Raw genomic sequence first — 18,020 nt, 5'->3', positions numbered from 1 at the left:
TTTCAGAAATAAAAGCTAGCTGTTCTAAAGGTTCATTCAAATGATGATGAAAAGGCTGTGTATCAATCATAGATTGTGCAATCTTGCTTATTTTTTAGGTGCTGATAAATAGGAGGGATTAAAACAAGTTCTCATTTATTCTGTCCAGTTTTTTGATTAGAGCACCATTTCTTTGTTGGGCACATACAAATACATGGGGTGTAGGGCCAGGCAACAGTGTGTTGTCTGAATGCAAATGAACGTTATCAGCATGCCCACATGTATGAATGAATTCATTTATTCCTAACACGTGGCGGTATTAACGGACCACCACATTTCAACCCTCAGCAGTTATCAGAATCATACTGCCCTAGATTTTGCACCTGACTGTGTGTGTGTGTGTGCCTTTGTTTTATTTACCACAGGAATGGGCGGAAGAGCTGTTCAACCTGGCATCTAACCTCTTGGTACAGAACATGTCCAGAGAGGCCTGCCTTGAGAAAGCGTACGTTATACGCACACACACACACACACACACACGGGCACTCCACACACTCAAACAGTCAAACAGAAAGTATGAATCCACAAACACAAAGATAAATATGAAAATCACGTCTGCTGGAAACAAAAAAAATGCCAGTATTGCCAGTATAATGCCAGTAGGTATTTTACATAAACAGAAACAGCAGGAAAAAGCAAATGAGTCTTCCTCAAAAAAAAATAAAAATATGACTGACTTTAATTACAAACAAGCACCCCAGTTCTCCTGTACACAGTCCACTTATACACAATAAGTGTTTGTTCACAACTGCATGCAAAAACATATTGATAACATCCACGTAACTGCCTAAATTCCGCTAATAAAACACACACAGACACCTTTATGCATACAGCAAGGTGTACAGGGGCCTCACACACACATACACACACACACGCACAAACAAGAGGCAAGAAGTTGCTTTTCACAGCTCCACAAGGCTGCCTGAGGGTTCGAGTTTATAAAGGTCACATCACCTCACATCGATGGTGAGAGTAAGGAGAGAAAAACACACAACAGGAAGGAAGTAGGAGGATAAATAAAACAGCAGGAAATATGTATTAGTTTGTGAACCCGGCTCGACCCACATCTCAGTCGTCTTATCTGCTTCTCTGTGCGAAAGTGCATAAACGTGCACGGCGTGTACACGTATGTGAGTGTGCCCTCATGGTGCTGTAGCCTGTATTTTCTGTTGCATTGATGGCGTAATGACAGACCAGATCCTTAAGCAGGGGCAGGGATGCTGACCTGAGCGTGCGGCGGTGTCAAAATGTTAACGAGAAGTCACCTTTTTTTTTTTTTTAGCTTGACCTGTTACATAAATCACTTCTGGTCACCAGTGACGCATCGTCGTTAGACAAGTTTTTATCATCAACCACCTCTGATCCTGTGTAATAAGTAATGAGTGGCTGAAAGCTCACGCAGAGTGAACCTAAATATGAATCTGCTCTGTTATATTGAGGGAATATGCTTGACTCTGCTAGGTGACAACTCCCAGCTGTCTGATGTTTATCAGTGAACAGAAGCCATTAACTTGCACCCCTGAGGAGGCTAATTGACTTATGAGACAATAAAAGTGGCCATCGACCACATAGTACACAGAGAGTTGAATAGAATTGAATAGAGCAGGTCTCGCAGTCACGCTGGGTGCTTTCAGCAGCAGTTGTTGTGCACCACTTGCTGACAAATAAGGCGATTCTTTGTCATACCACTACTACTACAGCATGAAGACACTTCATCCCCATTGATGGTCGTCTGCATGTGGTTAATTCTCATCGCTAGCTATTAAGGCTGTGATATATTTCTTTTTGGGTGGTGGCAATGTTCCCAGCAACAGGAAACAAAACAGAACCCAGCATGTCTTCAAATGGCTGCTCGCTGCAAGATGTTCTTTTCAGATCAATGCAATAGGGCTGAGGCCACTCCCTGGATTATGTTGTTCACAGATGATTAGGATGAGAACGGCTTGATTTACAATGGGATGACTTGTTGTGAGTATGCTAGAGAACTGGGAATTTACCAGTTGTTGCTTTGCTGGTTTTATGTTTTTCATTTTAACCCATGCCAAAGAGTAAATGGACGGGTAATTAAGTATTTATATTACTGTAAGTGAAATGGAAACTGACCTTCTTGTTTAGCGTTAACTAGAGAGGGAGAGTGGAGACAGGCAGAGAGAAAGTGGTGAGTAAAAAAGATGCAAGTAATCTGTTTTCCCCAACTCGTCTTAATGAATAATACAGCCATTTGTAAGGCAGATCCTTCTTTCCTTACTCCAGAGCCTTCCCCCCTTCTCTCCTCCTCTCCATCTTCAGTCACAACTGTTGTCAACTAGTTCTTTCTCGACCAAAACTAAATGTTTTCACTTCGCATTTCTTTTTTGAAGAAAAAAAAAAAACACACACCTCAGACAAAACCCGGTCTAGCTCTGTTAACCATTACAGTCATATGTGACTTTGCCTGTGGCAGCCAGCCTGCCCTATGAAGTGGACTCTGTAATGGATATTAATTATTAGCCAGCAGCCACTTAAAGCCCAGCCTGTAATGATGGCTCCTGTTGCAGCTAATCTATTTATAGCCCAGGCTGCGCTGCCTGTGCTGCTGCTGCTGCTGCATGGCTTTGTGCTGCCAATGCAAGACTTTCTGGTAAACACACACAGTCAGTCAGACAGACACTGAGTGTTACAGTAAAGGGATACAAGTGTGTATTTGACCACAGTTGATCCTGATGCCGTCATATGAATTTGCACAGTCACTCATAGACAGACATGGCAAATGTTTACAGACATTTACATAATTCGGGCAAACACACACACACACACACACGCGCGCACACAGACAAACTGTTAAACGCATGTTGTGTAAGGTGTTTGCTCTGTCCATTACAGATACACTCGGCTGAAGCTGCAGCTCAACCCTGAGGGACGAATCCCTGTCAAGAAGTAAGTCTCTCTGACTCATCCCTCTCTCCCCTGCCACCTCGCCACTCTTCTGATCAATGCGTAGCTTCCTCTGCCTTTTCTCGTTACAGCGAGCATGCATGCGCTTCAGTGTGCACATCCTATCTGTGCAATGATTAGAATATGTCACTCCCTCCCTTCTCTTGTCACAGTGCTACCTTCTATTATTTCCATGACTCTTCAGCTCTGCAGTAAAATACACTCTATTCTACATCTATAGTTTTTAAAGAGCCCATCCTTGTTGGTTTGTATGTGTGTGTGTGTATGTACAGTATGAGTAATAACATGCACTGGGTAAGATCAGAATATGCCAGCGTGTGATGTGTGTGTCCTTTTGTGTATTCCATTTTTTCTGTAAACTTCAGTTTCACTTGTCTGGGAGTTAGTCATCAGCTCACTGAAAAGCCAACTCTCTCCATCACCATTAGTCAAGTTGAGCTTTCAGGCAGGCAACAGTGAACTTCTGCGATAACCTCCTTCAGAGCCGCAGAGGAAAACAGTGGGTGTCAACACAGAGAGGCAGAGAGACACTCCTTGCCGTTTAGGGAATTAACCTCCTAGCTGGGAGGACATGTCAGCTTGACTAATGTCAGCTTGACTCTGCTCTCCCGCTAAGCATACAGTATGCGCACATGGATGTGCACAGGCATACCTCTGCATGTAATTAAAACAGGCTATCGGCAGAGGAAACAGAACTACACAGCCAGCGGTGGCTGTAACGACACTGGAGTTCATTGCACTAAATCTCATTTATTGTCTATATACACAAAATAAAAACAGATCACTGTTGCCCAACCACACACAGACACCATGTCTCTCTACGCTCAAAATGACTGATGAGACACAGCAGCATATTGTCTTTGAAAACCATGTATCTCCAAATCTAAAAAAAAACAAAAACATTAGAACATCTGAAAAATGTGGTGTCACGGAGCAGAAAATTGGGCTGTTTTTCTTCGCTCATGAAAATGAAATGAAACTTTCACGTGTTATTAGTTATGTGTCATGCATCTGTTTATTTACACTGGTGCTGGTGAGACAGTATGTGTGGAGTAACATGTAGTGTGTAAGAAGCTGTGCTATGATAACGATAATGGTCATTGTAATGGTGACGATAATGATAAGGAGAAATAATAACAATGCAACTTTATCTGCCCATCTTTGTAAACATGTTCATCACAAACATTATCACGTTATTTATGCACTGACAGTGATCCCATCTGGAGTTGTGAACATCAGCATTCAGTCTGTGTATTTCACACCATTTACATTGGAATAGGAAAAATTCATTAAGTGAAAGCTACTGGACTTTTATAGTGTATGTCTACACATGTCACAATAATTCATACCAGTATACATTTTTATACCAGTGATGGTGGACAAAACAAGAGAATCACCTCTTGGTATAACAAATGCACAGCCTCTAATTGCACAAAAAGTCTCACAAAACATTATAATCTTCATGAATATTGAATAGATTGCAGGGCTGTTATATTGTATCTCTGCTTTTTATTCAAATTTTTCTTCTCATAATACATATTTTTCATCCAGACATTTTCTTTAATCTATAATTCCTCCTGCAGATTGTGGTTGCATTCTCTAGTCTCTTTTATTAGTTTCTGGGGGTTTTCTTCTTCTTTTATCCTTTGTAACGTTTGCTGCTGCTCCAACTGAACTTTCTAATTAGTATCAGTTATCAATAATCAAGCTGTGATGTGATTCATCAGTTTGACACATACTGTAGGATCAGATCTGTCTGTATGGGGCATTGTCTGTGATTACTCATAAGGGTGTGTTTTTGTGTTCTCGCAGTATCTTCAGGATGTTCTCAGCCGACAGGAAGCGAGTGGAGACGGCCCTGGAAAACTGTAACCTCCCTTCTGGCAGAGTGAGACACCAAAATACTTACTGTCTCCGCATATTTTCCTCATGTCTGAACCCCTCTTCTCTTTCTTATCTTCAAGGTCTTTCATCTTCTCCACCCGTCCATCCATCAGTCTGTCCTCACACCATCCAGCTCATTCTTTATTCTCCTGAAACAGCAGCTGATTGCTGCTTTGCTCATTTGTTTGGCGTCTTATTTTCTGGATGTCTGCTTGACTTCCCACTCAGAACTGATTTAGCCTTGGTTGTAATGAAACAAATAGACCCAGTGGGAGCAATATAGATGACAAAAGCTGTTTTATCTTTACCTCTCTCGGGTATCTCAAGAGAGAAGCTACCCCCTCATGCAATGAGGTGTAAACATTCCCCCAACACAGCAAACAATCTCTGTATTCCAACAGTAGCAAACGTGTCTGAAAGTGGGAAAATGTTCTGAACACATGCTGAAACATATGCACATACAGGGTTGGACAGGAGGGAAGACACACTGTAGCTGTAATGAATGGCTTCTGAATGCAATCACAATACAGTATACACAGACCGAGCAATACAAACAGACACACACAGAACAAGCTATACATAATTAGTGCTGGGAGAGAAAGCAGGAGGTAAAAACGTGTTGCTGTGTGAAGGTCTGGTGGGATTTGCTGTTGTTCCAACGCACAAGTAATTACAGCTAAACGATAGTGCTGTTAATCCCTCAAACACACACGCTCACAGGCAAAAGCGCATTCACGTCGTAGCTCACACCAAGGTCTTTAAAATGAGTCACCGAGTTTCGGCTGGGCTTGACCTGCATTCCCCTCCGTCGGTGTGCATCCTTCCCCGTCTCCTTTTTTCTTGTTACTTTTCTAAGAGTGTTCGGTTCTGCTCTGTTTCTTGCTGGCACAATGCTATCGCCTGCTGCTGAGGGCGCTGTGTCTTTATCAGACCTGTTTGGCTCTGATAGCTCTATAAGGAGCCCCAGCTTCTTTGTTTAAGTCTCGGCGCAAATTGCAGGCAGTCATCTTTTGTTAATTGTTTGAATTTGAAATGTATGTGCAAGAGGGAGACAAGAGGTCGAGGTCAGCTATAGATGGTCATATAGTGTATGTGTCTTGCTTATAGACACATCACTTGACTTGTCCCATTGATACATTTTCTGGCAGTTCAGGCTTTCTATATGAGTCACGTACAGATAGTCTGCCTTTAAATGGAGGGTCGAAGTATAAAAGGTGTCATATACTGTACAGATTGTAAGTTTGTGAACTATGACTTTAATTTCTGACCTCACTTGATTTGTGCAACTTGTATAACACAGATATTAAAGAAAACTGATCCATCTTGTGCAGTTACGAAGCTTAGAACACTTGTGTGACTATTCTTATAATAAGACTAGGAAAATGTTCTTGCATAAGGTCCAGATGCTATGGATTTTTTGTTCTCCTACAGTCCCACTGGGTCACCTGCTGCCTATAATATGTATGTATATTTATGTTACTGTTGTCTTGCTGCAGAATGACTCCATCCCGCAGGAAGATTTCACTCCAGAGGTCTACAACATGTTCCTGAACAACATCTGCCCCCGATCTGAGCTGGACCACATCTTCTCTGATGTGTAAGAACCACGTTTCCCTCAGTTGTATTTGCCCTTTAAAAAAGTCTGTCAGGAAGCAATCATTTTTTCAACACCATACCAAACACAATACAGTAATTCCCAGTTATGAAGAAATGTGTTTAAAAGGCTTGAAACAATGTGAGAGTGATTATTAGATCTAATATTTTCACAGCCATCTGTTGCTGACATCCTTGATAGGGCTTTGCAGGTTTAAGACACCTGCTTTTGCCCATTAGAGTCCTCATCAGTAGTTAATTAATACAGGACAGTGTGTTGTAATGGCCCTAATTGTGACTCCTCCGGTCTGACTGGGTGCCCCCCTCGTGCTGCAGAAGCAGCCCCTCGGCCCAAAGGGACTCAGACCATCAGCCGAGGCATTATGCCAGCACGACCAGGGCCACTCCAAGTCATAGATTTTAATCACAGTTAAGTGAGATGGCACGAGAGCCAGGAGGAAATGGAGATGATAATTTAGTGGAACAGGCTTAGATATGAAGGCGTTTTAATCAAATCTCATAATTTACTCAACACAACATTTAATCCTGTGATCCATTGGGCTTCTGTTGCTCTCCCTGTCCACATCTCTGTGCCATCGCTTTAATTACCGCTCCTCCCCTCCATCATCCTCTCCTTGTTTCATTTCCTCATATCTCATTTTTTTAATTCTGTTCTTCTGCCCACATCTCACTTAGAAACCCTTCTCCCATGTTTTTCTCCCCATTTTCCCTTTTTGTATTCTCACTACTCACTTTATCTCTTCTCTCGCCTCTCTTCTGTTCTCAGGGGTGCTAAGAGTCGTCCATACCTCACCGTGGAGCAGATGACAGAGTTTATTAACAATAAACAGCGAGACCCTCGTCTGAATGAGATACTCTACCCCCCTCTCAAACCAGAACAGGTCCAGGTGCTCGTGGACAAATATGAACCTAACGCTTCGCTGGCACAGAAAGGTCAGTGGCTCAAATGTCTGTCGGTACAAACACAGGCACACTGTTATGCTTTCATGTACACATAAACACACATGAGGCATAGAGATTATTTTAACCCAGACTGTTCTACACCAATAAATTTGGCAAAAGGTGTTGCCATAACGACATAAAAAGTGAGGGCGCCAAGGAACAAAATGTTAGAAGACTGCAAATAACACACACACACACACCAAACACCACCAACATACTCACTAAAACACTGCTTAACAGAGGATTTTTTTTTTTTTTTTTTTTACCAGAATAGGATTACATGTGTAGAGTCCTTGAGTGGAGAGAGAGAGTGAAAATATAGAGTGAGTGTGTGTAGAGTGAGCGGTGTGTGTTTGCACTTCAGGAGAGCTTGTGCAAATAGCAAGTGGCAAGTGGGGGGCAGCAGAGAAACGGATGTGGCACTGTCAAATATGATAACATGTACACAAACAAGCATTGTTAGGGAGTCATGTATATCTTTCTCTTTTCTTTCATTCTTTACAGTATTTGACTAAGTGCAGTTCAACACCATGGGATATATGTGTATAGTTTAATACCACTCTCATATTAGTTTAGCACAAAGACTGGATACAGTTTGAAACAGTTAGCTGTCCTCTATCCAACAGTAATAAAGCCAACCAGCACATCAGAGCTTTCTAGTTAACATGTTACATGTTGTTTCTGTGTCTAAGTGTAAAAAGAAAAACAATTACATTTTTCATGGGGGGTTGTGTTATGCTGGACTGTTTCTTGGCTGGACGCAGTTGCCAGGCAACGTGTAGTAGTTTGGCAACTTGTCGTGTTTCTGCATTTGCTTGACGTAAAATGCGTCTCTGTATTCTGACTATGTGTTGTCAGATTGTTGAATGCGTGTCCTAATTTGCTTAATATGACATGGACAACACAATACTTTTGCCCACTTGGATGTGTCACGGACACTGTGTAATACTGTAGGCAGCGCCATCAATCCACCTGTTAATCTACCTTAATGTTCAAACACACAACATGAATAAGATCATCAAAACATTTTAGGTGTGGTATTAGGGCTTTACCTACTGTCAGTTTATTTTCTTCTTTATAGTCTACAAAGCACCTGTACTGCAATAAACTGTAATAAACTGTAATAAAGGGTTGTAGTCAGGACCGCCTGTACTATAGACCTTTACACGGATCTATTCATCTCCAATACTACACCTGAGTTTTGTATGCCAAATGATTTAATTCACACTTTGGATGTGCTCAGCCTTTATAGCAACGTGCATCATTAGATTATATACCTGCATATGCTGTTCATTAAAATCTTTTTGTCACTATGCTGCGGAGCTAGATATGGTTGAATATATTCAAAAATATTTTGAGAGCAAAGTCTAGAGTTTCTATTATTAAATAGCTTTTCTCTTTCTGTTTTAAAATTGAAAAATGGTAATTTTTGTTGCCAGAAGAGGCTGTTTATCTGTTCAGCATATCATTATTATGCCAATCACGTTACTGATCTCAATGAAACTAAATTGACCTCAAATGACTCAAGCAGAGTGTAAGTGGTGCTTTAATAAACTCTCCTGAATAAAGTACCTACTTAACTTAAAAATAAAACAAAATGAATCATGGGTACCCAAATTAGATCAAATAATTTTTTAAACCACCCAGTTGACCACCTTGTGTTTGACTCTGATCACAGCCATGTGTTCATACTGTGATGTTGTGGTTTCAGCCTGTCCTGGGCTCTCTCTCTCTCTGGAAACGTGCCCTTCTCTGTCCCGGTGACAGATTTCCCCATGTGAAGTATTTATCTAGCCGGAGGAAGTGCCACCATCTGCTCTGCAGAGAGGTCCAGGGCTCCACATGCTACCTACACACACACAATCACACACTTTTTCCTCTCATGAGGACACTCATACATACAGAAATGTACATTTATGGCTTTATGCACTTTAGGCATGTGCTTTTAGACTGCACTAAAAAGCATCATGTGGATGCACGTACACAGTAAGTCTGCATAAATGCATACGTTTTAGTTGGACCTCGTCGTCGCCTTAGGCCTGCCTCAAAATTGCCTGTGTAATTTAGTTACTTTCATTTTCTTTTCTGCTCAATCTCTTTGTCGCACTCTTTCTTTCTCTGCTCCCAGCTTGGATTTTATGAACGTTATACCACTCATTCATCTCTTCAGTGCTCCATCATTGTCTTTGACTACTTTAGTCTGTGCTCGCTCAAATGTTCAGACAGTGTTTGAATGCAGATGAATAAAATGCTAAATGAAACACTTTACTGAAAGACACACTTGAAGTCTCCAGAGTGGATGGTGGCATATCATCACATATTCATCTTCTGTGATCGTGAAGTGGAAGCTCTTTGTCACATTTTGTCAGTTTGTGTCCTCTCTTTTGTCTTACAGGTTATCATTATATTTAGACTCACACTGCTCAAGTTTTCTTTTTCTTTTTTTTTGATATCTGTCAGTAGCCTTTCATACTCAAAAATCTAAAGTCATCACCTTTAGTATAACACCTGTAGGTTTTCACTCAAGCACACCTCTAATCTCAGCTATGTTAACACCATTTTCCCTGTTTGACCTACAAATGTCTGGGGAATCTCTGCGTCTGTGTGAGTGGTACGGAGGTTAGGCCTCCGTCTGGCAAAGAGAGGTCCTAGGCAGTCAGCAGGGAGTAAGATGCTGAGTGCGACTGAGCTCACATGTCACAGACAGCAACCAGCCTTAATTAGTCCAGAAACTCTGCAGAGGGCGGCACCGCATTAATTAGCATAAAGTGGCCGGAGGGACCTGCTGCACCCGTCGAGCTTGCATCATTTAGCATATTTAGCATAACGTCAAGTGAGTGTATGTGTGTGTGGGTAGAGGAGGTTGCAAGCGTTATGATTTCGCCTTGAACACTTGTTATGTGTTGTACAAAAATGAATTCAAGCAGGTGTGCGGTGTGATGTGTATGTAAATTTTAATCTTTTGGATGACTGGAAAGGCGAGCTTTTCTTCAGCTGCTTATTACTCATTTATTCAGCGTTATTTAGCTTTTGGGTGCTCCAAAAGAAAAAAGAGAAGAGATGAACTCAGTGATGACAGAAAAAAGGTTAAGCTTAACATGAGCGACCTGGACAAACAATCAAAACAAGAAGAGACAATGTCATGGGGTGGTTATGCTTTTGCAGACTCCTGTGTGACTTATTAAGGACTAGCAATATTGGAGAAGGCTAGTGGAGTCTGAAATGAAGTGAATCATGTTTGTTTTATAAAGCTTGTGTGATAACAGGAGCATTTTCATGCATTTATCCACCTAGACACCTTTAAGATGTCTAATGAAGGCTAATATTAACTGACTATACACCCACAGTAAAATGTAAGAAACACTGAGGCACAGGCTTTAAGGATTAACTGCAAAGGCTTTCAGCAAACAGTGAATTAAGATTCAGCTAAATTAAACTACTAATGTAATCTCAGTGTTAATTAGCGATATGAACATCTTTGTCCTCCTGCTGTTTTTTAACTACACACAAACACTCAATCATACACTAACAAGCCTGTAAGCCATGTTACATGCATACAAGAAATTGCAAAGCAATAGAAAAATATTTATATATTATATTTATTATATTTATTTTATATCGTCATGCACCACCATACGCCACGCACCATGTTTTGATTCATGAAGTTTAAAGGATATAGACATTCTTTCTGTCTGTTGTTGTCAACAAATCCAATGAAAAGGTCACAACCAACAATGTGTTAGACTGTCTCCTAATACTTTACGACGTCCCCACCCTGCCTGTGGCACTCAGCCCAAAGTCCATTCATTCCTACTGCAGACGTAAATCTTTAAAGAAGCCTAGATTATTTCCACAAACAGCAGGGCGTTGTAGTTTTCAGCAAAAGTTACTCAAACAAGAGTAAATCGTGCATTTGCTGGGACTATTTCCAGCCGTGGATTAACACATTTGGTGCATAGTAAGCAGGACATATGTGCGATCAATTCAAAACAAACGACAGTCCTTATGTTTATTGTAGTGAAAGAACATTGGCACTTTGGTCACTTTGGCTGTAGAGGCAGCACTTGTTATTAGAGAGTTGGTTTTGGTCTTGTTGACAGTAAGAAACATGCTTATCCTTCAACTCGTTAGGCACATGATTTGGACTTCAGACTCCTGTCTGGACCAAAGAAAAACCATCTTTTCCAAACTTTGACTAACATGTCGAAATGATAATGACATACTGTGTTTGTTCTTGTGTTTGTAAAGGTCAGATCTCGGTGGAAGGATTTGCCAGGTATCTGAGTGGGGAAGAGAACAGCATCATCCCCCCTGAGAAGCTGGACCAGAGCGAAGACATGACCCTTCCACTCTCCCACTATTTCATCAACTCCTCACACAACACATACCTCACAGGTACGCACATACATTGAGCCTGTATCTCTGTCTGGTTTGCACGCACATGCTACCACTCAACGTGCTACCTGCACACGTGCATCCTTTATTCTTCTGCACATGAACAGATCACTCGTTCATTTAGAAATGCAATTATTGTTGCATAGGTGAATACACCAGGCTTTATACCTCGCGGGTCAGTCAATCAAACATGCCCGGGCGTACGGGGTCCCCTTTTCTGCGTTACCTCTCGAGAGGTTATCCAATCAAGTCATGCCACGAGACTTAATTCATTGATATTCATGAGTTAAATATTTCTTTAGACTGGTAGTCACAGTAACTGGCTCCTGGCAGTGCACAAGCATGGCAGGCACAATACAGAGGCCATTTTCTCTTCAGTGGTTATTAGAATTCATCTATTCAAATCTATTCTGGGAGAAACTGGAGAGCATTGAATCTTTCAAGTGGATCAAATTTCTCCAGCGATGTAAAAAAAAAATGGAATTTCTGTAATAAGCTGATCTCATAGTCTGCGAAATGAAGAAATGAGAAAACAAACAACAGGTCCTCGAGTCTCTCATCAGAAACACAGTTTGTCTTTATGTATTTTCGAAATGACACATTGTGATATAATTACAGGCAACAGAGAGGCGCGGCCAGCAATGCCAAATGTATTTCCGTCCTTGAAATACTTCAGTGTTTCACAACTTTATAAGAGAGATCCTTAAAAGATAATTAGACTGACAGCTACTTGTTTCTTTCATGTTGATGTATTTCCATCCTATTGATCCGTGGTAAATTAAAGCAATGTTTTATGCACTGTTAATACATGTGCTCATTTAGTGAAGAAAGTGTTTCTCTAATGGGGTTTGTGAAGGATGTCTATCAAAAGAAGAGTGATGAGTGAGAGGAAAAACAGGAAAAGGAATTAAAAAAAAGGGAAGAAATGAGCGATGCCACCTAAAGTGAGAACACAGATCTGCCTCTCAATTTGACACAGTTCCCACCGCGTTGCAGGAAAGCATGCTGCTAATGTGAAGAGATAATTGCCTCACTAATGGTGACAGGGAGATGAGATCTGCCTGCTTCAGATAACGACAATTGTATTGTTTTTACTGCATGCTAGCTTCTAATGCGGTTAATGAGCTCTTGAAACGTGGGAGGACATGCTTTTCTGAGTGTCCTGATACTTATGGGATCTAAAGTTACCTGATGAGGTGTTTACGCGTGTTCTTTTTGCAGCCGGCCAGCTTGCGGGGAACTCTTCAGTCGAGATGTACAAGCAGGTTCTCCTGTCAGGGTGCCGCTGCATTGAACTGGACTGCTGGAAGGGGCGCACCACAGAAGAAGAGCCCGTCATCACTCATGGCTTCACCATAACAACTGAAATCTCCTTCAAGGTAACACAAGGACAGCAGATGATAATGATATAGATGAGTGGTTGGGTGGGCGGGGTTGGGGGAGTACAGGCTGTAATGTCTTTGTCTGCAGACACAGATTGGGGATGGGGGTGGGTCTGGGTAAACAGATCTTGCAGACGGATGATGTAATCCACATGTTGTACACACAATACACTCACTGCACTGGATACTGATTGGTATTTGGATCAGGCCAACGCCCACAACCTTTTGTATTTCAGTTACTTTGTGTTTTTAGATATTATATGGTTAAAATGGGTTTGTATTGCTCTATTGTGTGTAATCTTTTACAATTTGTTTGATTTAAAAAGCAATAAAAGGGGTAGTAATATAACAGTAGGAAACGTAATAAATAATAATGGTTATAGGTAAGAAATGTAAATAAGTAAGTAATAAAAGGTAATCTTAATGGACATAAATAAGTAGTAATAACTTTAATAACAACAACAGCAATAATAGTCGTAATAAGGAGTTAAAAGGTAGACTTTGAGATCATGCACAGCACTATGTGCAAGTGTGTTGGCAGCCACCTACATGAAAATCTGCATCTTCAAACATGTGTACTCTGGCACCAAAATTATTTCAGGCTACAAAAGTAAAAACAAATCGAAAGAAAAGGTACATATCTCTTCATTGTCATCTTCGTGTGTGACTTCAGATTTGTTATGCATAGGTGTCACTGGTACGAACAGTAAGTGTGATTTAATACTACAACAGACACTCTCTGAGGTGCTACTTTTGTGAGAAATTCAATAGAAGACGTGACATATCTGTTTACAGTGCAGCCAAACAAAGTCACATAGTCAATAATAACGGCAACCGCGATCTGATTTAACGCAGCACACTTAACAGGAGCGCACAGCTGCATTTTCTTTCACACTGTTTCACTTGTTGCACTTCTTTAATGTGAAGCAGTAAATGTTCCGTTTTCATTAGCAGTAACTTAATACAGCTCTGACACAATGTGAAGAGAGCAAACTGTAAACAGGAACTCTGTTATCAGTGAGATAAAATCGCTCTGGATCCAGATGGCAGATTCCACCATTACCAATAAAAAACTACTATATAGGGAGTTGGTAACTGAATTCAAATGCTAACCACAAATAGTATCAGAAATAGGGTTTGTTTTCATTAAGATTAGAAGGATTATAATTTGAATCATTGCATACGTGAGGAAATAAAACATACAGATGGAAAAACAGGCTGACACAGTCAGACAGAAGAATAAAGTAAGTAAGAAGCAGAAATGGGAAAAACAAAGTGGGGCATGCATGCAGCAGATGGCAAGTCGTAAGGGACCGGCACACTGAAAGGCCCTAAACTGAAGCGCTGAGGGGTGCTTAATTGAACAAGAGAAAAATGCATTTGTAGGAGGAGGAGGGTGTGAAAGGGCAGAGTAACTGTCAGGAGAAGAAGAAAGAGAGGAGGGTGGATTGATTGATAGAAGAAATTTAGATCTAATGAGAGTAACAAAAGACGTAGAACAAGCTTAACGTAATTATCCTGCGAGTGGAATACGGAAAGAGAAGAGTTGTGAATGACGGTGGATGGAAGAGAGCTACAGATGGATAGGGTTGAGTTACAGACAAAGATTTTTATTGGAAGAGATGGTGCAAATGGAAATGAAGGCATTAACAGAACTGACACCGTTGTTAATGACTGTAATTGACTTAGACAATCAGCAGCTTAGAAATCCGATATCAGATGTCGAACTGTCTTCACTTGGAGTTGAGCAGCGACACCGCTTCATGGCTCGGCTCCCATTTCCATGAATATGTCCGCAATACTACCACAATACAATCGTGTTCATGCTGCACACACATGCGCTTATTTTCCACTGATACAAGCATTTGATACGCACAGCCGCATCATTCTTCCAGCCTCAGTACACATCATAATTCCATGCAGCCGGACATGATCTTATATTTGGTAAGTAAGAGTGTAATTTATTTTTTCTGCTCCTGAGAAACTATCTTTCTTTCTTATCACTCTTGCTCTCTTCTATAGTTATTGATTTGAACATGCTCAGGCTTGTTCCCTGGGGGAGGCTTGCAGGCATTCTAGGAAATGTAGGGAATCATATCATTGCAAATGGATATGATTCTGTCTGCTATACGAGCTAGGAGGCTGTTTCCAAATGCTCTATATTCCCTTGTGGCTCGACAGCATATTATCACATACACCAATGATGGCATTCATTGTTTTTAACGTACGTTACATCACTCAAATCATGAGAATGTCATTCTGCCCCAGGTGTGCGTACAGTATACATTGGTTAAATTGTCTTATTCTTTTCTGTTTTCAGGAGGTGATCGAGGCGATAGCAGAGAGTGCCTTCAAGACCTCGCCCTTCCCCATCATCCTGTCTTTTGAGAACCACGTGGACTCGTAAGTCAGCAAGTAATCACTTCAAATCAGAGATGCAAGGTCTACAGTATGATTGTCGCCCTGAAATCAATAGATCCAATCAGGCCTTTTGTGTCTGTCAGCTTTGAAAACATCAACACAACTTTAAGGAGAAAGTTTTCATTGGTTGTTTTGTGTGCTTACTAGGGGCTTTTCAGGAGTAACACACATATTCAGTGCATATTCATGTTTTGTAGAGAAACTACGATGGTGTGTGTGTGTGTGTGTGTGTGTGTGTGTGTGTGTGTGTGTGTGTGTGTGTGTGATATGATTTGTTTTGTGTGTGTGATGATTTCCAGACCAAAGCAGCAGGCTAAGATGGCAGAGTACTGCCGGTCAATATTTGGAGACGCATTACTGACCGAACCTCTGGAGAAATATCCTGTGAGTACATAAGATGCTCACACACACACATTCACACTTGCATGGTCTTTCTATTGCTCTCTCTTTCTTGCTAACACACACACACACACACACAGATAGGTATGACATGGCCAACAGCGAGGGATTCAGCAGATATTATCACATAGGAGTGCACAGGAGAAGTGTCCTTGAACACTGCTGCCCTCATACAGATATACATTCAGGAGGCGAAAAGCCACGACTTATTGCTTACGCACGGACATGTATTCATTCGTTTGTGCCCATACACAACTATTTCTCTGCATTACGTCTGTATTTTTCCTCTCTCCCTCTCCATCTTGCTCACAAACAGCAACATATTGACATGCCCTCTAGCACCTGGCAAAATGTGTTGTCACTGTTTTTCCTCTTTCTGTCACTCCAGGCACGCTCCGAAATGGCCTCCTAGAATTTGTCGCTCCCTCTCTCTCTCTCTCTCGCTCTCATTCTCATTTTCAGTCACAGACACACACACACACGCACACACACATACCTGTGGCTATTTACGTGCCATGGAAGACAACTTTTAATGATTCATCCCACAGTCATTTTTATTCCCCCTGCATCACCTCTATGTTATCGTGGCAGGGAAAGCAAATTAAAATTAAACGGAAGTGTTTTACGCTGTAATCTAAACATGGCTTTTCTTGGCAGTCCTTTATCTGTCTCTCCTCTGTTGCCATGGCTACCAGTCAAAAGCTTGCTTTGTCTCTTTGTGGCCAAACTCTTTTTTTTTCTCCCCCATTTTTTTAAGGCTTCTTTGTATGTAATGACGCAAATGTCGACACTTGTCGCAAAAACTCTTACACACTCAGGGACCTCTCCTAGTGTGTAGTGCACTCATGAAAACATAGCCCACATATAATCCTGAACACTGTGTGTACTTTAACATAGCACTTGGTCCTTGCATGTTATTCACCAAGGGATTGTCTCGTCCCTGTTGGTAACACCACAGCACAGCGGATAAGTTCCCAGCAGCCTTCTGACTGGATTTGACATTGAGGTATTATCAGGAAGAAGCCTTTTCGTATGGAGAGATATGAGGAGGCAGACACCAAGGGAGAAGTTAGAGAAAGAGAAAGCACTGTTGAGGAAAAGGATTTCTAGCACTGAGCGTGTAATAACTAGGAAAGGTGAGTGCAATGACAACCACTCCCCTCTGGCATGGAGACAGCCGTGTATACAGCGTATCAAATGGGATATCAGCTCTGTTAGTCCATAGGGACAGGGGGCAGATAGGGTAATATAGCTAGATTGGTTCCAGCTGAGCCTAAGGTTAGAATAAAGAGGATTATGGTTTTCTCAGAAATTCAAGCTCCACTTATATCTCCAGTCCATAAAACTGTCATTCATGGTGAACAGGGGAGACTTGTGACACTGTTTGTTTTTGGGGTTTTTTTACAATTAAACTGAGAACAGTCTGCTCTTCCCCCCAAAATTAGATGAAATTACTTAAAAATTGGATTCACCATGAACATGTTTACTTATTTATTATATGGCTCTCATCACTGCATTCGTTATGCTGATGAAAAGTGTTTTGCCAAAACGCTTTGATTATAACTACTGGAAAAACATGAAATGATGAAGAAGAAAAAAAACCTGCAGTTTGTTCAATCTTGTTTGAGGCTTAAATTTAAGCTGTGGACAGAGCAGAACTGGAAAGGCGAGATGTACTCGCACGCAGAAAGCAGCCGGGATTGGGAATAATTCAGCTAGCAGGCTAACAACAACATCCCACTAATTTAAGATTATACACCTTTAATCAGACACTAACAATCCTTGCACTTCATGCTGGTCATGCAGCATCCATTCTAGTCTTCCTCTTGTATTCCTACACAAACAAGAATATAAACTGGCAACACTTCCTAAAAGAAAGCTCTACCCCTCGTTTAAAGTAGAGTTGATCTGTGCAAAATCTCAGTATACAATATAAGTAGTGGGGAAAGCTGTGAAATAAATTAGCTAGAGTTCAGTATTTCCTTCTGAAATGTAGAAAAGTATGAACAA

General features: G+C 41.1%; 1 protein-coding gene across 3 annotated transcripts in view; it reads left to right on the top strand.

Moving 5' to 3' along the window:
* plcb1l (phospholipase C beta 1-like) overlaps window positions 1–18,020 on the top strand; it is a 96,590-nt gene that overhangs the window by 52,200 nt on the left and 26,370 nt on the right. For all 3 annotated transcript variants that reach the window (XR_003463194.1, XM_010733239.3, XM_019268683.2), the window contains exons 5-13: window positions 405–484; window positions 2,902–2,955; window positions 4,786–4,861; window positions 6,354–6,454; window positions 7,238–7,404; window positions 11,662–11,808; window positions 13,030–13,187; window positions 15,511–15,593; window positions 15,911–15,995. Coding sequence is in view for 2 of the 3 variants with exons in the window: in XM_010733239.3 (XP_010731541.3) it covers window positions 405–484; window positions 2,902–2,955; window positions 4,786–4,861; window positions 6,354–6,454; window positions 7,238–7,404; window positions 11,662–11,808; window positions 13,030–13,187; window positions 15,511–15,593; window positions 15,911–15,995 (951 nt within the window). In the remaining variant the exon portion in view is untranslated. The remainder of the gene's footprint in view (window positions 1–404; window positions 485–2,901; window positions 2,956–4,785; window positions 4,862–6,353; window positions 6,455–7,237; window positions 7,405–11,661; window positions 11,809–13,029; window positions 13,188–15,510; window positions 15,594–15,910; window positions 15,996–18,020) is intronic.

The sequence above is a fragment of the Larimichthys crocea genome, chromosome XI (genome assembly GCF_000972845.2).
Source record: "Larimichthys crocea isolate SSNF chromosome XI, L_crocea_2.0, whole genome shotgun sequence".
NCBI lineage: Eukaryota > Metazoa > Chordata > Actinopteri > Sciaenidae > Larimichthys > Larimichthys crocea.
The sequence above is the reverse complement of the archived record's forward strand: the minus strand, read 5'-3'. Positions and strand labels throughout refer to the sequence as shown.